The 18,009-nt window shown below is 45.4% G+C and overlaps 1 protein-coding gene across 3 annotated transcripts in view; it reads left to right on the top strand.

Annotated features, from left to right (window-relative positions):
* Ttc28 (tetratricopeptide repeat domain 28) overlaps positions 1-18,009 on the top strand; it is a 533,351-nt gene that overhangs the window by 301,885 nt on the left and 213,457 nt on the right. For all 3 annotated transcript variants that reach the window (XM_075983715.1, XM_075983733.1, XM_075983723.1), the window contains 2 exons: positions 1,496-1,768; positions 2,590-2,720. In XM_075983715.1, the coding sequence (XP_075839830.1) occupies positions 1,496-1,768; positions 2,590-2,720 (404 nt within the window). The remainder of the gene's footprint in view (positions 1-1,495; positions 1,769-2,589; positions 2,721-18,009) is intronic.

The following is an 18,009-nucleotide window of genomic DNA, read 5'->3' as shown; positions in this document are numbered from 1 at the left end:
AGAGCCAAATATGAGTGACCATGGCCTAGAAACACAGATTTAGATTACCCCCAATTCCATGTTCCTACAAGATAGCAATTTCATAAACTTTTTATGGTGACAGAGCAAAGAAAAGTCATAAATCTTTGGCACTTTTCAAATATACTGGTGGTTGCATCAGGTAGGCAGGTTATAGGCAGGTATGACAGGGTCGGGAGAACTCTGTCATAGGCCGTCGATGTTGCCTGACGCTGTCCTCAGCTCTTTGACTGGTGAAGAGGCTACAGTTTTGTTAATACATTCCAAAAGTTACTTGTTGTTGTTTGTTTGCTTTTTAAAAAATATCTTTTTATCAAAATATTAAGTTTAGCTTTCTCCATTAGTAACAGGGTATTTGTTCTGTCACAAAGAGGGGAAAGCATGGAATGGAAGTTTAGCAGGGCTAAAGATTGGCCAAGATAAATTGCAGTGAGCTCCGAACCTCTCCACACCACCACAGTTTAAGCAGCAGACGCAGCTTCTTTCCTGGAAGTCTCATTCACAGCATTCAACAGTTTAATCTAATATTTCTGACGGACATATGTAGAACTACTCTAAAATAACTGTTAGCTGAACTATACGATGCACGCCATGAAATGAAGAGAGTGTAGAAACCAGTGGTTGAGCGCTGAGGGTGGAGGCTGGTGCCCGCTGGAGGGTGGTGCCCGCTGGAGGCCGTGCCCGGTGGAGGTTGGTGCCCCGTGGAGGCTGGTGCCCGGTGGAGGGTGGTGCCCCGTGGAGGCTGGTGCCCCGTGGAGGCTGGTGCCCGGTGGAGGCTGGTGCCCCGTGGAGGCTGGTGCCCTGTGGAGGCTGGTGCCCGGTGGAGGGTGGTGCCCCGTGGAGGCTGGTGCCCGGTGGAGGGTGGTGGTGCCCGGTGGGGGGTGGTGCCCAGTGGAGGCTGGTGCCCCATGGAGGCTGGTGCCCGGTGGAGGCTGGTGCCCCAAGGAGGCTGGTGCCCCGTGGAAGGTGGTGCCCCGTGGAGGCTGGTGCCCGGTGGAGGGTGGTGGTGCCCGGTGGGGGGTGGTGCCCAGTGGAGGCTGGTGCCCCATGGAGGCTGGTGCCCGGTGGAGGTTGGTGCCCCGTGGAGGCTGGTGCCCCGTGGAGGCTGATGCCCGGTGGAGGGTGGTGCCCCGTGGAGGCTGGTGCCCAGTGGAGGGTGGTGGTGCCCGGTGGAGGCTGGTGCCCCGTGGAGGCTGGTGCCCGGTGGAGGGTGGTGGTGCCCGGTGGGGGGTGGCTGGAAGGATGGACTTGTCCTGAGCAAGGACAGCCAAAGGAAAGGGTGAACGTGGCCATGCTTGTGGGAGAAGGAAGATGCTGGATGGGCAAGACTAGCTGTAGGATATGCGGGCCACCCTGTGGTGCCTGGTTCCAGGTTGAAGGGCTTGCGCTTGGACCAGGCCACAGACATGTTTCTAAAGCACAATGAAAAGATTGCTGTGTCTATCAATCTTTATTCTCTTCTTTTCCTTTTCTTCAGACACCCTGGAGCCCACTTACCAGCAGCTTCAGAAAATGAAACTGGACAAGAGTCCCTTTGTGGTCGTGTCTGTGGTTGGGCAGGAACTCCTGACAGCTGGCCACCACGGGGCCTCTGTGGTTGTCTTAGAGGCTGCTCTGAAGATTGGCACTTGCAGCCTCAAACTGAGAGGCTCTGTCTTTTCCGCCTTGAGCAGTGCACACTGGTCTCTCGGGAACACAGAGAAGAGCACTGGGTACATGCAGCAAGACTTGGACGTAGCCAAGACCTTAGGTATGCAGTTTGCCTGCATGTCAGCTGCTTGCCCTGATCTTGGCATGACCAATATATGCAACAGGACATTCAATTTTAAAGCCCTCAGTCTTAAGGATTTTAATACAGCAAGGGTCTAAGGTTCCCAGAAGGCCTAGCAATGTGATTAGCATCTTCATAACCTCCCTCAGGGTTTTCATGTTCTCAGTTTTAATGCTCCAGGTGCTGGTTCTCTGAGTGACTTGTCTTCATTGTAAGTTTGTCCTCCATGAGAAGGCACCGAGGTCTGCTGAAGGGACACTGAGGGCTAGGTGGAGTGGGGCACACTGGGAGGCTGAGACAGGTGGATCTCTGTGAATTCCAGGCCAGCCTTTATCTTGTGAGCCTCCTGCCTCCATGCAAGGAAGAAGAAGGAGGAGAGACATGACTTGGGATTGTGGCCATCGCTGTAATGATTTTTCGGGACTCTCAGGTTGCAGAAAGGAGGGCTGTGGTGTCTGCCATCAGATACTCCTAGAGCAGTGATTTATGGTAGGAGGCCTGGAATCAGATGGCTTAACCAGCAAGCTGATAATTGCTCAGAGCCAAAGGTCATCTGCAGAGTGAGGAAGAGACTCCCAGCAGCAGCTGGTTTGTGTGAGGTTTACAACACCCCACCCCACCCCTGTGCACGTGTGTGTTACAACAATAACATCCAGAGAGTTGGGGTCTAGGATCTTATCTTCCCATACAGAGTCTAAAAGAAAAACCAAGTCCTAGCTAGTAAATCTGGCTTTTAAGAGAACCCTGTATGTTGTAAATAATGCTGTAACTTGGAGAATTTCTCTCCCCCTCTAAATCAGGTGACCACACAGGAGAGTGCCGAGCTCACGGGAATCTAGGCTCTGCGTTCTTCTCCAAAGGGAATTACCGAGAGGCTCTCACAAACCACAGGCATCAGTTGGTGCTCGCCATGAAGCTCAAGGATCGGGAGGTAGGAAACCCACCTGCAAGCCAAACTCCATTTTCAGAAACACAGAGCCCCTTGATCTGTGCAGGAAGCATCTAGGTGCCTTAGCTTCTACTTTAGAAGCTGATAGTCATTGAGTCTCTCGTGCATGGTTAGGTGTTGAATACCCTGCACAGTGTCTCTGATCTCAGGAGCAAATGGCGTGTGCAGGCACACTGCTCGATGTCTCCTCAATTGCATCATGAAATACACAGGCAAAATGGCAGAGAGTGTATCTGGGACACACTGGCTCAGGTGAGCTCCACTTGTGATCTCATGTTACAACTGTTGCTCATTCATTTTGTTTCTTCAGTGGGTTTTTTACTTGAGAGAGAAGCCCATTGAGCTTATAAGGAAGCCATCTTCTGCATGCCTATGTGAGTTTGACCTCTAGGTTGCACATCTTAGGGAGATCCTGCAGTGTTTTTCTGGGGGGGGGGGTTGTTTCATTTAGTGTAATGTCCTTCACACTTACATATTCTGTTGTGCCCTGATGTTAATTTTCAATACTTAGGGTGTTCGCGTGTCATGGCTGCTGCGAACCATGCTGCAGTGAGCACAGCATCTCACTTAGCGTCCCCTCCTGTTTTCAGGATGCTGGGGAGTGAACCTGGTACCTTGTACATGCTGGATGATAGTCTAAGGCTGAGCACCTTCCCAGCCCAGTCTGATCATTATGACTTTTTTCTTAGGACTGTTGTTTACCTTATTGTGATAAACTAGAAATCTTTATTTCTGTGTTGTTGAAAACTGCCAAGTGATAAACTTGGAATTGACTGTGGTTAGAACATAGAGGAGTAGGCTCTGTGTCTCAAGGGAATCGGTGTATGTTTTGTTTAGGTTCATAGTTCTAACAGGCCAGTCTTCTGGGATTCTTAGATGTGCAGTTTCTTCCAGGAGCTCCTGGCCTAGACCGGCTCAGAGCGCCATGTGCACTGCAGTTTCTCCTCGAGGTGTTTACCGCTACAGTGTGAAACCACTGCTTAGCACTAACAGTGAGCACTGTCCTGATCAACACCAGGATGCTGTATGTCAAGTTAAGACACGGACTGCTATCGACTCAAAGGGTCTTCAGGAAGTAGCTGAAACCTGACATTATCCGTCATGTTCTGCTGATATCACTAGATTTTTAAAAAGATATTATTTGCTAGTTTTGTACAATTATGTAAGGCACACGGAAGTAACAAACTCTCACCTACCCTACTGTTTACATTTCAGACACCCTCTGTCATCCACACGCACAGTTGTAAGGATTCAAATCAAAACTGAAACCTTTTTATAAGATTGTTTTATAACTTTTTCACTTAACTTTTTCTGCTGTCTTTAAGGTCTTCATAATTATTTTACTCTCCTGACCCTCCCACTGGTATATATTTAGGTTGTTTCAAATGATTACATTACAGAATGTGAGCCGGTACCACAGTAGCTAAGCCTTTGAAAGCTTTAGTATGTTTTATCTGTTCCTTTGCTTTCTTACCTATGTGAGGCATTACCATTAGAATGCAAAGCTCAGCCTGGTTAAAAAGGCATTTGCTTGTCTGTTCTGTTTGTCAGACAGGGTCTCACTATGCAGCCCTGGCTGACCTGGAGCTTGCTGTGTAGACTAGGCTGGCCTTGAACTCACAGAGCTTTGCCTGCTTCTGCCTTGAGTGCTGGTGCTAAGGGCATATGCTTGTATTTGTGTTACTTTGACCAATTGGGTGAATTAGTTTTTACTATTGCATATATAGCTTTCTTTTTACTTCATTGCCTATCTGGAGATAACCAGGTCTCACTCTGTATCTGTAGCCCAGGCTGGCCTGGAACTTGTGACCTTCCTGCCTCGATCTCCCACGTGCTGGGATCAGGTGTATGTCAGCAGATCAGGTACATAGCTTAACCTGTGTTTTCTGTTGCGGTTTTGCATATTTTGTGTAGGTTGGGAACTGTGGTTTCTCATGTGATGCGCTTTGCCTGCTATGTACCCCCGCTACGTGGCTCTCGCTACTTTGGAAGATGCCCGCACCACTCTGCCCACTAGTGTACTTGAAGATCATTTGTTACATTCTGGGGAATTGTCCTTTGGGTTTCTGTTTGAGTCCTGTTAAATGTGCGTGCTGCTGCGGGAAGAGGTCTCTATTGTAGGGCTGTCCCTCCGTTTTTCTTTATGCTTCTTAGTAGCATACATCGAGACAGGTTTTCCTGCATGTTTTCCATGCCTCCTGGATGTGGTGTGTGGCCCACTGGTCTCTCCTGTACACCTGCATAGGAAAAGGTTGGCTCTGTATTTGTATTTGCCGTATGAAATTTTTTCCTAGTAGTTTTATCAGGTCATGCATGATTTTGCAGATTCTTTGAGTTCTCCAGTAGTGCAGAGTGTCCTCCAGGTGATGGTAGTTTGTACGTATGGCTCAGGCAACCTTTTCCTCTTAATCTTTGCACTGACTAGAATTTACAGGGCTCTGAGTGACAGCATCCAGTTCAACCTGTGGTTTACTTTCTGACATTTTTGGCGAGTGTGCTTACTGTGTGTGACTGGATTGCACGCAGCTTTCACACAATTTCACTTGTGGTCTGAGACACCTCCTCTCTTCTAACACCTCTCCCAGTTGGTCATCCTTGTTTCTCCTTCCATTGCCACGTGCATCAGTGCTATCAGGTATCTGTATAGAATCTGAGAACCTCATGAGAGGAAACGTGATTTCGTTTGAGACTGACACTTCACAGGGACACCTCTGCTTGTCTCCATCCATTCCTCTGTCGATGGACACCTATGTTGATTCCATGACTGGACTGTTATAAAGTATACTTTCTAATCTAACATCTCTGTGACCGTTAGTTGCATCTTATATGTTCTGTTGTTTTTCTATTGAAATAAAATGTCCTTTGAAACAAAGTTAACCACTGTAAACTCTTGGGATAGTGGAGATAAGAAACTGCACTCCCCTGGTGCATCTGAACTCTAGTAAGTTCTAGGATTTTGCTGAACAGGAAGATAGCAACCTTAAAGCCCATTCATCTGCTCACCTTTAGCCGCCATGGGGTTTCCTTTTATGCAATTACTCTCAGATACTTAACAGGGGAGGTGATGCCTTCGCCACAGGGTTTTTCATTGAGAGTAACCTTCTGTCTCCTTTAATGGCTTCAAAATTAATTTCAGGAGCCTGCAGAGCCCTTCCTGTGAGTGAATATTAATTGTCAGGAGGGTCCATAAATTACATCGTATTAAATGTCCTCTCGTCAGGAAATCTGATATGCAAATGCACTGATGCCTCCGAAGGTCTCATCACCCCCATTTCTCTCCTGAGCCTCATGTTTCTCTACCCATCTGCCCCCCAGGACCCCACTTTGGCTCACTGCACCTGCCTCAGCCTTCAACTACTGCCTGCTGCTGTACCATTCTTGGCTTTTTGCCTAGGCCACCTCTCCCTGTCATGCTCGAGTCACTTTGGTGACTGGATTCTCTTATTTCTGTAGTAGGAATCTCTTTTCTGTCTCTCTTTCCATCCCCTCTCCTGCTGTACTTCTTTAGTCTAAACCGTTCCCGCAGCTTACTCTGCACACCTTCATTCTTTGAACAGAAATTCTACAAGTTGAGTTCACTCCTGGGTCTGTGAGCATAGCCCAAGATAGTGAAATGGTTGGATATGATCTTAGGTATCCCACAATCTTAAATTTGAATTTTGCCTCTGGTGGTAGTTGGTGTGTGGCCTGAAACTTGTCTCTTTTAAATAGATGACCCGACACATGAGTTGCTTCATTTGTGGGCTGCATCACAGCTTTCTTCCAGTCTTTTGATGAACATCAATGCTTAGGTATTTGCTGATATGTGTGTTTAGAAGGACAGATTTTTGCCAGCTATCTAAAATGGTTGTACTGAGATATGTCATCAGCAATATAAGGGGTTATTAAACTCCAACAAAAATAGCTAAAAAGTAAAATGGGGATGCAGCCATCTGAGTGAGTAACTCTGAATGCTGTTACAGGTAGTTCATATGCTGTTGTGAGATTAAATGTTGTTTCATAGACACAACGTTCAGAGCACAGGGCCTGCAGCTTTAAGATTTAGAAAGGATATGCTATTGCGGTCACTAGAGCCACAGCTGCCACTGGAGCCATAGCTGTCAGTCACTGGAGCCACAGCTGCCAATGGAGCTGCAGCTGTCACTGGAGCTACAGCTGTCACTGGAGCCGCAGCTGTCAGTCACTGGAGCTACAGCTGCCACTGGAGCCACAGCTGTCAGTCACTGGAGCCAGAGCTGCCAATCGAGCTGCAGCTGTCACTGGAGCCGCAGCTGTCAGTCACTGGAGCCACAGCTGCCAATGGAGCTGCAGCTGTCACTGGAGCTACAGCTGTCACTGGAGCCGCAGCTGTCAGTCACTGGAGCCACAGCTGCCAATGGAGCTGCAGCTGTCACTGGAGCTACAGCTGTCACTGGAGCCGCAGCTGTCAGTCACTGGAGCCACAGCTGCCAATGGAGCTGCAGCTGTCACTGGAGCTACAGCTGTCACTGGAGCCGCAGCTGTCAGTCACTGGAGCCACAGCTGCCAATGGAGCTGCAGCTGTCACTGGAGCTACAGCTGTCAGTCACTGGAGCCACAGCTGTCACTGGAGCCGCAGCTGTCAGTCACTGGAGCTACAGCTGTCACTGGAGCCGCTGCTGTCAGTCACTGGAGCCACAGCTGCCACTGGAGCCACAGCTGCCAATGGAGCCACAGCTGCCAATGGAGCTGCAGCTGTCACTGGAGCCGCAGCTGTCAGTCACTGGAGCCACAGCTGCCAATGGAGCTGCAGCTGTCACTGGAGCCACAGCTGTCACTGGAGCCACAGCTGCCACTGGAGCCGCAGCTGTCACTGGAGCCACAGCTGTCACTGGAGCCACAGCTGTCACTGGAGCCACAGCTGCCACTGGAGCCGCAGCTGTCACTGGAGCCACAGCTGTCACTGGAGCCACAGCTGTCACTGGAGCTACTGCTTCTCTCCCCACTGTGTCACTGTGTGTGCACCGCAGATGACTGTGGGGTCCTCACTGTCACCGTGTGCGCACCGCAGATGACTGTGGATTATTTGTGCTTGTTTTAGCATAAAATGGTTTTGTCCCAAATACTCAATTGAACTGCGACTGACAGAAGGGATTTCTTTTGTTAGGTAGCTTTGCATATGTGTCTCCTGTCACACTGGGGCATGCAATTGTTCTTATTTCTGAAGCCCTGCTTTAAGTTCACCCCAATTCTAGTTTCTTCTCTCCCCAGCCATTTGCCCTTCTGAAATTCAGTTCAGACTGTGAAATTACCTGTTCAAAAAGCTTTGCCAGCTCCAGTTGCCTCTGGGGGAGTCTAAATGCCTGTATAACTGTCCCCGTGACTTCCCAGCTATTCTGTGTGTAATCCTGTGAGATTACTTGCCATAAGTTATCCTTCTGCATGTTAGCTTAGTTTGGTTCCCCTGTTAAGTTTGACTGAACAGCCCTTGTTCTCCAACGCTCTTTCTCATCATTTCTGTTTGGCATTATCCCATCTGCGGATTGGTCCATTTTATCAGCTCCTTTGTGACCTGCTTAGGAAATGTTTGTGCATCACCCAGCTTCATTTTTTCAGCATCACATTTAGATCTTTCTGCCTTTTTGCAAACAGCACACTGCCTCACTGATGAGTTTCTGACTCTGACCCTGTCACTCTAGGAGCTTCCCTGGAGCTTAAGATTGTGCTGCTGCCCCATTCTCTTCTTCCCCACATCTGGATGTGACACACTTCTGAACCAGCTTGTCAGTCTTTCCTCTAGACATCCAACTGCAATTATGATTAGAATGGATTGTGGCTTATATATTTTTTAAACAGTGGGGTCGTAGCCCATTTTCTGTGCATTCAAATATAAATGCATGGAAAACAACTAAAATTTGTAGTTATGTAGTTTTCTTTTTTATTTTTTGTACTTATTTTTTGCAATTCTTATTTGTATGTGTTTATGCGCATTAACAGGGTTTGGTGGGATAGCTTGATTCATGTACATAAAGTGTACAATCAAGTTAAGGTAGTCAGTAATTCTGTGTTCTTGCATATTGTTTTATTTTTAGTCCTTATTTTATTTTTAATTATGCGCATAGGTCTGCTTGGGAGGTTGTGCATGTGAGTAGAGTATCTTTGAGGAGAAGGGTGTCAGATCTGGAGCTAGGATTACACGCTGTTGTGAGCTGCTTGCTGTGTCCTCAACAAGAGCAACATCTGTTCTTAACCACTGAACCTTCACCATCTCGCCAGCACCATGTATTATTGTTTCTATGTACCGAGAACCTTTATCTTCTTTTCCTTTACCTATTTTAAAATTCATAGCACACTGTGTAGAATGTGCTCACCCTGTGCTGTGGAGCATTGGTATTGATCCCTGTGATCTCTTTCCTTTTCTACCCGATCAGGGACACACACTTGGATATAAACATATAAATGTAAGATAAAATACAGAAATCTTAAAAACGTGTACATATACATGTGTAGCAATGGAGGGAGAGGAACTCATGAGTTCCCACACTATCTGAGGAGCTGTTGACAGTTGATTTCTGGGGAGAGAGAGTCAGTTTCTTTTTTCTTTCTTTTATCTTTTTTTGCGGAGGGGGCAGATTTCAAGACAGGTTTCCTTTGTGTAGCCCTGGCTGTCCTGAAACTAGCTGTGTAGACCAGACTGGCTTTGAACTCACAGAGATCCACCTGCCTCTGTTTCCAGGCGTGAGCACCCACTGCCCAGCTTGAGAATCAGTTTTCTTTTCTTTTCATTTATGTGTATATATGTGTGTAAACAGGTACCTACAGAAGTCAGAAGAGGGCTTTAGATGCCATGGAACCAGAATTACAGGCAATTATGAGCCACTTGGGTAGTTCTGGCTGTTGTTGGAAATTGAACTAGGTCTTCTGGAAGAACATTAACATAGTTAGCCATCCCTCCATGCCCAAGAGTCAGTCTTTTAAGGGTGTGACCACTGTTAAGTTGCCCATGTTCCAGTGCATGGCCCACACCAGTGACTGTATAGGCAGTACAGGGTGGAGTTGGTGGGTTTTAACAAAGGAGGACTAAAGTCTGCAGGGGTGAGGTGGGCCTGTGTCAGGAAGAAGATGGCAGGGTCACAGCGCATTGCTTCACCACACACCACGCGTTGACCTTCGCTGTGAGGACCTGGAGGCTCCTATTGTTCTTGTCATCTTTAGCGCAAACACTCTGGCGTCCCCTCCCTCCCAGGGCAGAGTTGGGAGTGCTCATAGCCTGGAGGAGGAGTGCCCAGCTGATGTGGAACACAAACTTCCTCGTAGCTGGAGGAACAGAAGCTTTCTTGTCTGGTTCTTGTAACTTCAGAGCTAGCAAGCAAGTTTTGGAAACTAGAAAACACAAGTACATTTTGATTTACTGTTTCTTTGGCAGTTATCTTTGTTGTGAGTGACTAAATTCTGAAGTTCACATCAGTGAAGATTCCTTTACAATCTCATGCTGCTCTCAAAAGTGAAAGATGTTTCTTTTTGATTATGAAAATGAAAGTGAATTATCACCAGCTCATGACACATGTGGGTTTTCAGGAGAAAACTAAGCTTCTGGGCCTCCTTAGGATGGGGCTGCAGGAAATTAACCAGATGACTCCTGATGACGTCCTCTTTCCGCAGTACTGTCTCCAATGCAACGCAATTTCCTTGGAGATTTTTGCAGCCACTTTCTACACAGTGTGTATTATATAATCTGCCCTAGTGGTGATGTGAAATCCATTAAAAGGTTTGTGTGTGTGTGTGCATAAGAAAAAAGAATTGTAGTTAAGGTAATTATTTTGCTCCTAGTAGTACAGGCAGTAGATTAAAATGTAAAAAACATCCATTTTAGCTGAGAACTATACCCTCACAGGGAGTATTGAGTTCACAGGGAAGACTTGGCAACCTTCTCTCTCTGTCTCACAGGCCTTTGAGAAATGAGCAGGACAGTTGTACCGTAACCCGGGTCACCCCCAGATGGCAGAACTGACAGAGAAAGGCAATCAGACCCAGTTCTGAGGGTGAGATCTTTGGATTATGAAACCAGCTGAGTCAGGCCTTTCAGACCTGAGGCGAGTTATAAAAACTTCTTTTCAAGCTGCTGATAAAATAGTGCTGACCTCAAAAGAAACCGCCTGCCCAGCAGGTGTGCGTGAGGCTGGAGTAAGGCATGCGGAGCAGCCACTCCATTTCCCCGCTGGGTTTTCTGAAGTGCAGCTTCACGTTACCTACTGTGTTTTTGGTTGTCTTCTTCTGGCCGTAGCATTCTGTGGTCCTTCTTGTGATGCACAGAAGAAAGTTTGAGTGAGGGCTTACGAGACCTCAGCTAGAAAATAAGACTCAAATCCAAATAAAAGGTGCCGAATAAGACCAGCCCCAGGAAGTCAGGGGGATGGGGTTAACTGGAAAGGGCTGTAGAACAACTAGTCACCTAGCTGTGGTGGTGGCCTGCCTTCCTAGACACGAGAGGCCCAGGGGCTTAAGGTCAGCCTTGCAAACATGATCTCTTTTTAAAAGATTTTAAGTGTATTCAAAAATAAATAATATATGCTCATAATGTATGAAAAATAGGAACAGCACAATAGAAACCGCAGGCAATTAAAGTAGAAATATTTGGGCCGAAGATCAGAGGACTTGACATTAGACTGGTTCACTATAACATTCTAGGTGATGGAAGGGGTCTGGAAGATGCGTGGATGGAAAAGCACCACGTGACCATCTGAGGGAACATGGCAAGAAAGGAACAAAGCCAGTGCTGTGGGGGAGGGGCAGGTGTTGAAAAAAAGACATAAAATCAGGCAAAAATAATATTTATAGAAATAGTAGATAACATTTTCTCCTGATTTAATTAGAAGGAAGTGAATGTACAGATTCTAAAAGCTTAGGTGACCACAAGTGAGATAAATGCAAATAAAAACCACACACAGATCAATTATAGAGAAAGTCCTGAAAGCGTCTGGTGAACAACTTAGGACACATGACACAGAGGAGGGACAGTGCGGACGGACGCTGTCCGGCTTCTTAACAGAAATAATGAAGATCAGGGCAAATGTTTTAACATCTTAAGAAAATTCTGTCAAACCAGAATTCAATAACGAAAACTAATACTGAGTGAAAGCAAAATAAATATATCTTATGAGAAGCAGTGACCAAGAAGGTTATCCAAAGCCCTGCCCTGTGTGAAGTGCTTGGGAAAAACTTCTCAGACTACTCTGGGGAAGGGAAATAACAGTAAGCGAGATACATATCCAGAGACACAGAGGGACTGCTGGGTGTAAGAGACTGCATGCATGTCTTTTCCTTCTTTTCTTTAAACAACATATGCTTTGAGCTGGAGAGATGGCTCCACAGCCAAGAGCACTGGTTGCTCTTCCAGCGCCCGTGTTCTGTTCCCAGAACCCATGTGGCAGCTCACAACCACCTGTAACCCCAGTTCTGGGCGATCTGACTCCCTCTTCTGGCCTCCAGTGACATTGTACACACATGCTGCAAAGACACACATGCAGGCAAAACACCTAAACACATTTTAAAAAAAACTTAAAAATTAAAATAAAAAACAAATGCTTGCTTAAGACAAAAATTTAAGATCTGATTGTAATGTTTATAGTTTGCAGGGATGAATTATTTTTGTTTGTTTGATTCAGGGTCTCAGTATGTAGCTTTTGCTGTCCTGGAACTCACTATGTGGATTGGGCTGTCCTTGAACTCACAGAGATCCACCTGCCTCTGCCTCCCGTGTGCAGGATTAAAGGCGTACATTCCTGTGCCTGGCCATCAAATATATTTTATTTTCATGTGTTCTTTTTGAGAACTGGAAGTGACACAGCCACATTTAAAACATAAATAAAAAATTTATTATGGCTCAGCACATAGTGGCCAGCGAGATAGCTCCTAGGTAGCTGTCCCATGGAACTTAGAACACATTTTCACACCGTGACTGTAATGCTCAGAGCAGTTTTACTCATAACAGCAAAACCTGGAAATAGCCAAGTCTTTTCTCAGTAGAAGGATAAATACATTAGCTGTTGAGTGCTGATACAGTAAATGCAATAGAAATAAATCTCAGAATCATCAGACCATGGGGAAAGTTCAGGCATGAAAGCAAACATGGTTGATGCACTTAGCAGCAAGAAGTCTGGAGAAAACAACACTGAGTTGGGAGCTACCTAGGTCCACGGTCTGTCAGCTCACTCATGGTGTAATTAAAATGTGTGCATCACACCACGTTACAGAACAAACTGGACTCAGTTATACATGCTAGACTATTCTGAAATAGTGTATACTTTAAACTTTATGGAAGGCAGGGGGACTGATAAAAAGTGATCCAATAAAGCACGTTTAGTAGAAGACACAGGAAAACATCAGGGATCCAGATTCTGTTTAATAGAATATGTAGGTATTCAGCATGCTGTTCTCTTGACTTTTATATTTTTGCAATTTTTGCGCCATAAAAAATAAAGGATGGAGAACTTAGTGGTGAGCAGTACTGATGATCCGCATGGTGCCAGGGGACAGCCACTCCACAGCTCCTCCTCTGTCCTGGCTAGACACAGCATATCTTAGGACAATCCAGAAAATGTTCATAGATGGCTGATGACCAACTAAATGCCCCCAAATGCTGAGGTGCACAATAGCCATGAGCACGGGTTGCGTGTGCAAGGGGATGAAGGATACCTGCTTTAGAGTGAGGTGCTCACGTGACATTTTGTAACCATGCTCATTCACTCAGCCAGCAACCTTTTTCTGTGGCGACGTCCTATGGGGAATCCTATAGAAAACGCTGTTGGCTGAGCAAAGCGAACACCAAGGTCATCCTCAGCTACCTAACAAGTTCAAAGCTAGCCTGGGCTACATGAGACTTGGCCTCAAAAGACATTTTTCTAGGCAAACTGCTCCTTCATGCAGCCTTGAGACTTAAGAGACTGCATGGCCTTTATGCCATGAAGGTTTTGTGTGTTCTTGTGTGCTGGCTCCAGGTGTTTGGGCATGTGGACATCCTTTCTGGCCACCATCACTCCCTGCTTAAAAGGAATTCATAGATGCAATCCCATTCTTGAGCATCAGCATTGAGGGGGCCACAGGCCTGGGCAAACACTGGAAAGGACAAAACAAAAATAACAACAGTAAATTCCTAAAGTTTATTTTAATTTCCTAAGGATATCAGTAAGATTTGTTCAATTTTTTGCTGTGGGTTAAAATCTGATTAGAATAGATGGTAAGACTGTCTTGCCACTCATGATCTGAGCTCAGAATCCTTTCTTGATTTCAATTTTATTTCTGTAAAAGCAGTCTGTTTTGAAGCAATAATCAAACTCTCTATTTTTCCATAATAAAGCACCCTTGTCTAATTTCCGTTAAATAGGGACCCCAAAGTTCTGCTTTACTCAGAGGAAACTCCAAGATAGCCTGGCTAAGCTGCTTTTTAATTTTAATTTTTCTTCAAGGATTTGCAGGCCCACTGTCCAGGTGTTCAGGTGCTCACTGGCCAGCTGCCCTCTGTCTAGGTGTCTACTGTTCAGGTGTTTCTTTCTTATTAGGCACCCTATGTCCAGGCACTCACTGTCAAGGTCCCCACTCTCCAGGCGCCCACTGTCCAGGCCCCCAGTATCCAGGTGCCCATTGAGAAAGCACCCATTGTCCAGGAGCCCACTGTCCAGGCAACCACTGCCTAGGTGCCCACTGTGCAGATGTCCACTCTCCATGCACCCACTGTCTAGGTGCCCACTGTCCATGCACCCACTGTGCAGGTGCCCACTGTCCATGCACCCACTGTGCAGGTGCCCACTGTCCATGCACCCACTGTGCAGGTGCCCACTGTCCATGCACCCACTGTGCAGGTGCCCACTGTCCATGCACCCACTGTCCATGTACCCACTGTCCAGACACCCACTGTCCGGATGCCCACTGTCTATGTGCCCACTGTCCATGTATCAACTGTCCAGACACCCACTGTCCAGGTATTCACTGTCCAGATGCCCACTGTTGAGGTACCCACTGATCAGAAACTCACTGTCCAGGTTCCCACTGGTCTCTGGAGGATGGAACATGTCTTTCTGCCTTTCCTGAAAGGTGGAAGTGGAGCTTGTCCAGTCTTATAAGTTGTTTACCAGTTCAGTAACTGATAACACCACACTATTTATTATATTGATTTTACTCAGAATTTCTGATGATGCATTGCCTCATCCTTGCATGCCTCCAGGGACTTGGACCTGCCTGGGGTGGCAAAGGAATGAAGCAAAGATACATGAACATACAGAAAAGCTGTGATGGGTGAGTGGACTGGGCTCTCTGATGGAGAAGCCACAGCACTCTAGAAACACAGCATGTTTATTATATAAAGTTGAGCAGGGAGGCAGGATTATTGCATTCAGATGAACAAGGAAGGGGGTTATGGCATAGAGCTGAACAAGGAGGTAGGTTAGTTCATCTCAGTAGGAGCAGTCTCTCTAGACAAGCAGTCTTCAGGCCGAAAATGTCTAAGAAGAAAGATGTGGTGGACATTTCTGCACACACTGTCAGCATCGACATGTGGGCCAGAGGGAATGGCTTTGCCATTTTCCTCTGGGTCTGAGGCTCGGGGGTTCTTCATTTGGCTGTGCCCATGTTAACAGCAAACATTCACTCAGGGCTTTCCACTCCCAGAGAGCATACAATTTACTCTGTAACTACCTTTTGAGAAGTTTCACTAGTCAAACCAAGAGTAAGCATGGTTAAAATATGCATGAATGTTTCTTAGACTCTCTGGAAATACTGGAAGGATCACTGTCTTCAGAATTCACAAGAAGAATGCATTAGAGCCACTGCTCTCACACTGAGCTCACTAAGACACAGCTTTCTAAGCTTCAGTCTCCTGACCAATTAAAAAGGCCATGTGGCCTGGCAGTGGTGGCACATGCCTTTAACCCCTGCACCAAAGATTCTATTAGAATTTCATCCACTAGTATACTGAGTAGTGGCAAATTCTGGTACCTGTCTTGGCAGATCTCATTTTAAATTCAGGGCTGTCTTTTTTCTGTAGGCAGAGCAGTTGAGGAACTTATTTTCCTTTTGTATTCAGTGTTATTCTCTTGCTGTCCCAGTTGCCTAGACGGGCCAAGGGTTGACTATTGGTGGAAGGAAGTGGATCCACTGGACTGCAGAGCTGATGGTGCTTATTGTTTCATTCTCTTGAGTGTTCATTAAAACCATCTTCTAAAGCATGGAGATTGCTGTAGTTCAGTTCTGGTGTGGGAAGTCCTTCTGTCTATGTGTTGCTTTTATTGGTTAATGAATAAAGAAGCTGCTTTGGCCTGTGATAGGGCAAAGTAGAGCTAGGCGGGAAAACTAAACTGAATGCTGGAAGAAAGAAGGCAGAGTCAGTGAGAAGTCATGTAGCCACCACTGGAGACAGATTCCTCCACTGGAGCCTACTGGACCCTTGCCAGTAAGCCACAGCCATGTAGCAATACACAGATTAATAGAAATGTGTTAATTTAAGATATAAGAGTTAGCCAGAAATATATTTAAGCTATTGATCAAACAGCATTGCAATAATATAGTTTCTTTGTGATTATTTTGGTTTGGAGTGTCCAGGAACAAATGAACAGCCTCTCTCAACAGAATGGCATGCCAATTTGGTCTGAAATGTTTGGTTCTGATGCCTGCCACCCACTTCAGATCTGGATGCTTTTGTGCCCACTCGAGGTCGGGAGGAAAGTAGCTGAAACCATGCCCATGGCTCAACACACCCTGCCTGGGCAGGCGGTAGAATCAGGTCTGTTAGGAGTGTACAGGCAGGAGAGCATGGCAGATTCACACTGCCATACACAGGGTATTTTCAGGCTACATAGTGCACTTCATGGCAGATTTACCTCTTACTCAGGTAAAAAGGGTTTATTTGCTGCACGATGCTTCTGAGTGTTGAGGTGGTAAGGACAGGTCTCACCCATGTGTGAGAAGGCAGTCTCAGAGGCAAGGAACATGCTTCTGCCCTGTTGATCTGGGTAGAGTCAAAAGGCAAAGCAGCCTTAGTCCTAGCCACGCCACTTAGCATTTTAAGAAGTAGTCCTGGTCAGAAAAGGATTACGGATGTACAATAAAGACAAATTAAGATGAAAAAGACCTCTGAATGGGTCACAGTGTGTTTAAAAAAATGTATATAGGCTTGGAAGAGAGAAGAGAGCATAGAGAGTAATAAAAAGAAGTAAATGTTTTTTTAAAAAAAAAATAAAACAAAGTCTTTAAAGAGACAGAGTAAACTTGTTGAAAAAGTAATAGAGTAAGAAAAATAAGCCAGGTAAATATGGAATACACAGACAGTCTGGACTATGTATATTATTGTGTTTTCTTTAATATTTTTTTGACTGTGAAGTAGTACAGAGTACAGAGAGACAATTATTGGATGGTGCTAAGCTAAACCAATATATATATATATATATATATATATATATATATATATATATATATATTTTAAAGGTATCTTGACTTCAAAATTTGGGTCTAAGAATTTGTTGCTTTGAAAAAGAGGTTATGCTTTTGTTTCCACAGAGGATGAGAACCTGTGGATTCCTTCTAGACTAATGTGATTTGATGGACCAAGAGCCCCTGAAAGGTTGCCATGACCACCACCCCCCACCAAAATTACTTTACCCAACAAAAAGCAGGAAGCAGTTTAGAGAGAACTATGCCCAAATCCCCAAATATTGTTTATAAATGTTTGTTTAGATTTAAAGAGGGATATGACATAGAGATTTGCATTGGTATAGATTTTGGTTTACTGATTTAAATTTATGGTCAATTTTGTTATGTGTATATTTCTGCTCTTGATTAAGGTGTTGTGTTTGTGCAGCTCATTTAAAAATGTAATGTATAATTAAGAAATATAGGTTAATAGATAGTCATCTATAATAGTCAAGCTTTTAGTCATGTTAGTTAGGTTTTCTAGATATATAGAGATATATTTCAGTTAGATAATCTTCAAACCTTTCAAAGACCTATGGAATATGGCATTTAAAATGTTTTGAAAACTTAGGGCTTTTCATGACAATGAGACACATCTGCTCCTGGTAGCACCAGTCTACTTCAAGAGGAACATGGGCATTAAAGAGGCTCCTTATGGAGTTTGTTTGCCATTTGGGCAAGAAACTTCTCTTGCCTGAACTGCTTGATAGTTATGGTCTATGAACTGGACATACACCAGATCCACAGAAAAATGACTGCTGAATTGCCTAAAGGTGAGATGGTCCTTCAGGGTTCCTGCTTCATGAAAGAGTCTCTTAGACATTCTGCAGGATACAGAAGGAAGTGATTGACA

This window comes from Microtus pennsylvanicus, chromosome 1, assembly GCF_037038515.1.
Source record: "Microtus pennsylvanicus isolate mMicPen1 chromosome 1, mMicPen1.hap1, whole genome shotgun sequence".
In the NCBI taxonomy this organism is placed as follows: Eukaryota; Metazoa; Chordata; class Mammalia; order Rodentia; family Cricetidae; genus Microtus; species Microtus pennsylvanicus.
Note: the sequence above shows the minus strand (reverse complement) of the source record. Positions and strands in the feature narration are given on the sequence as shown.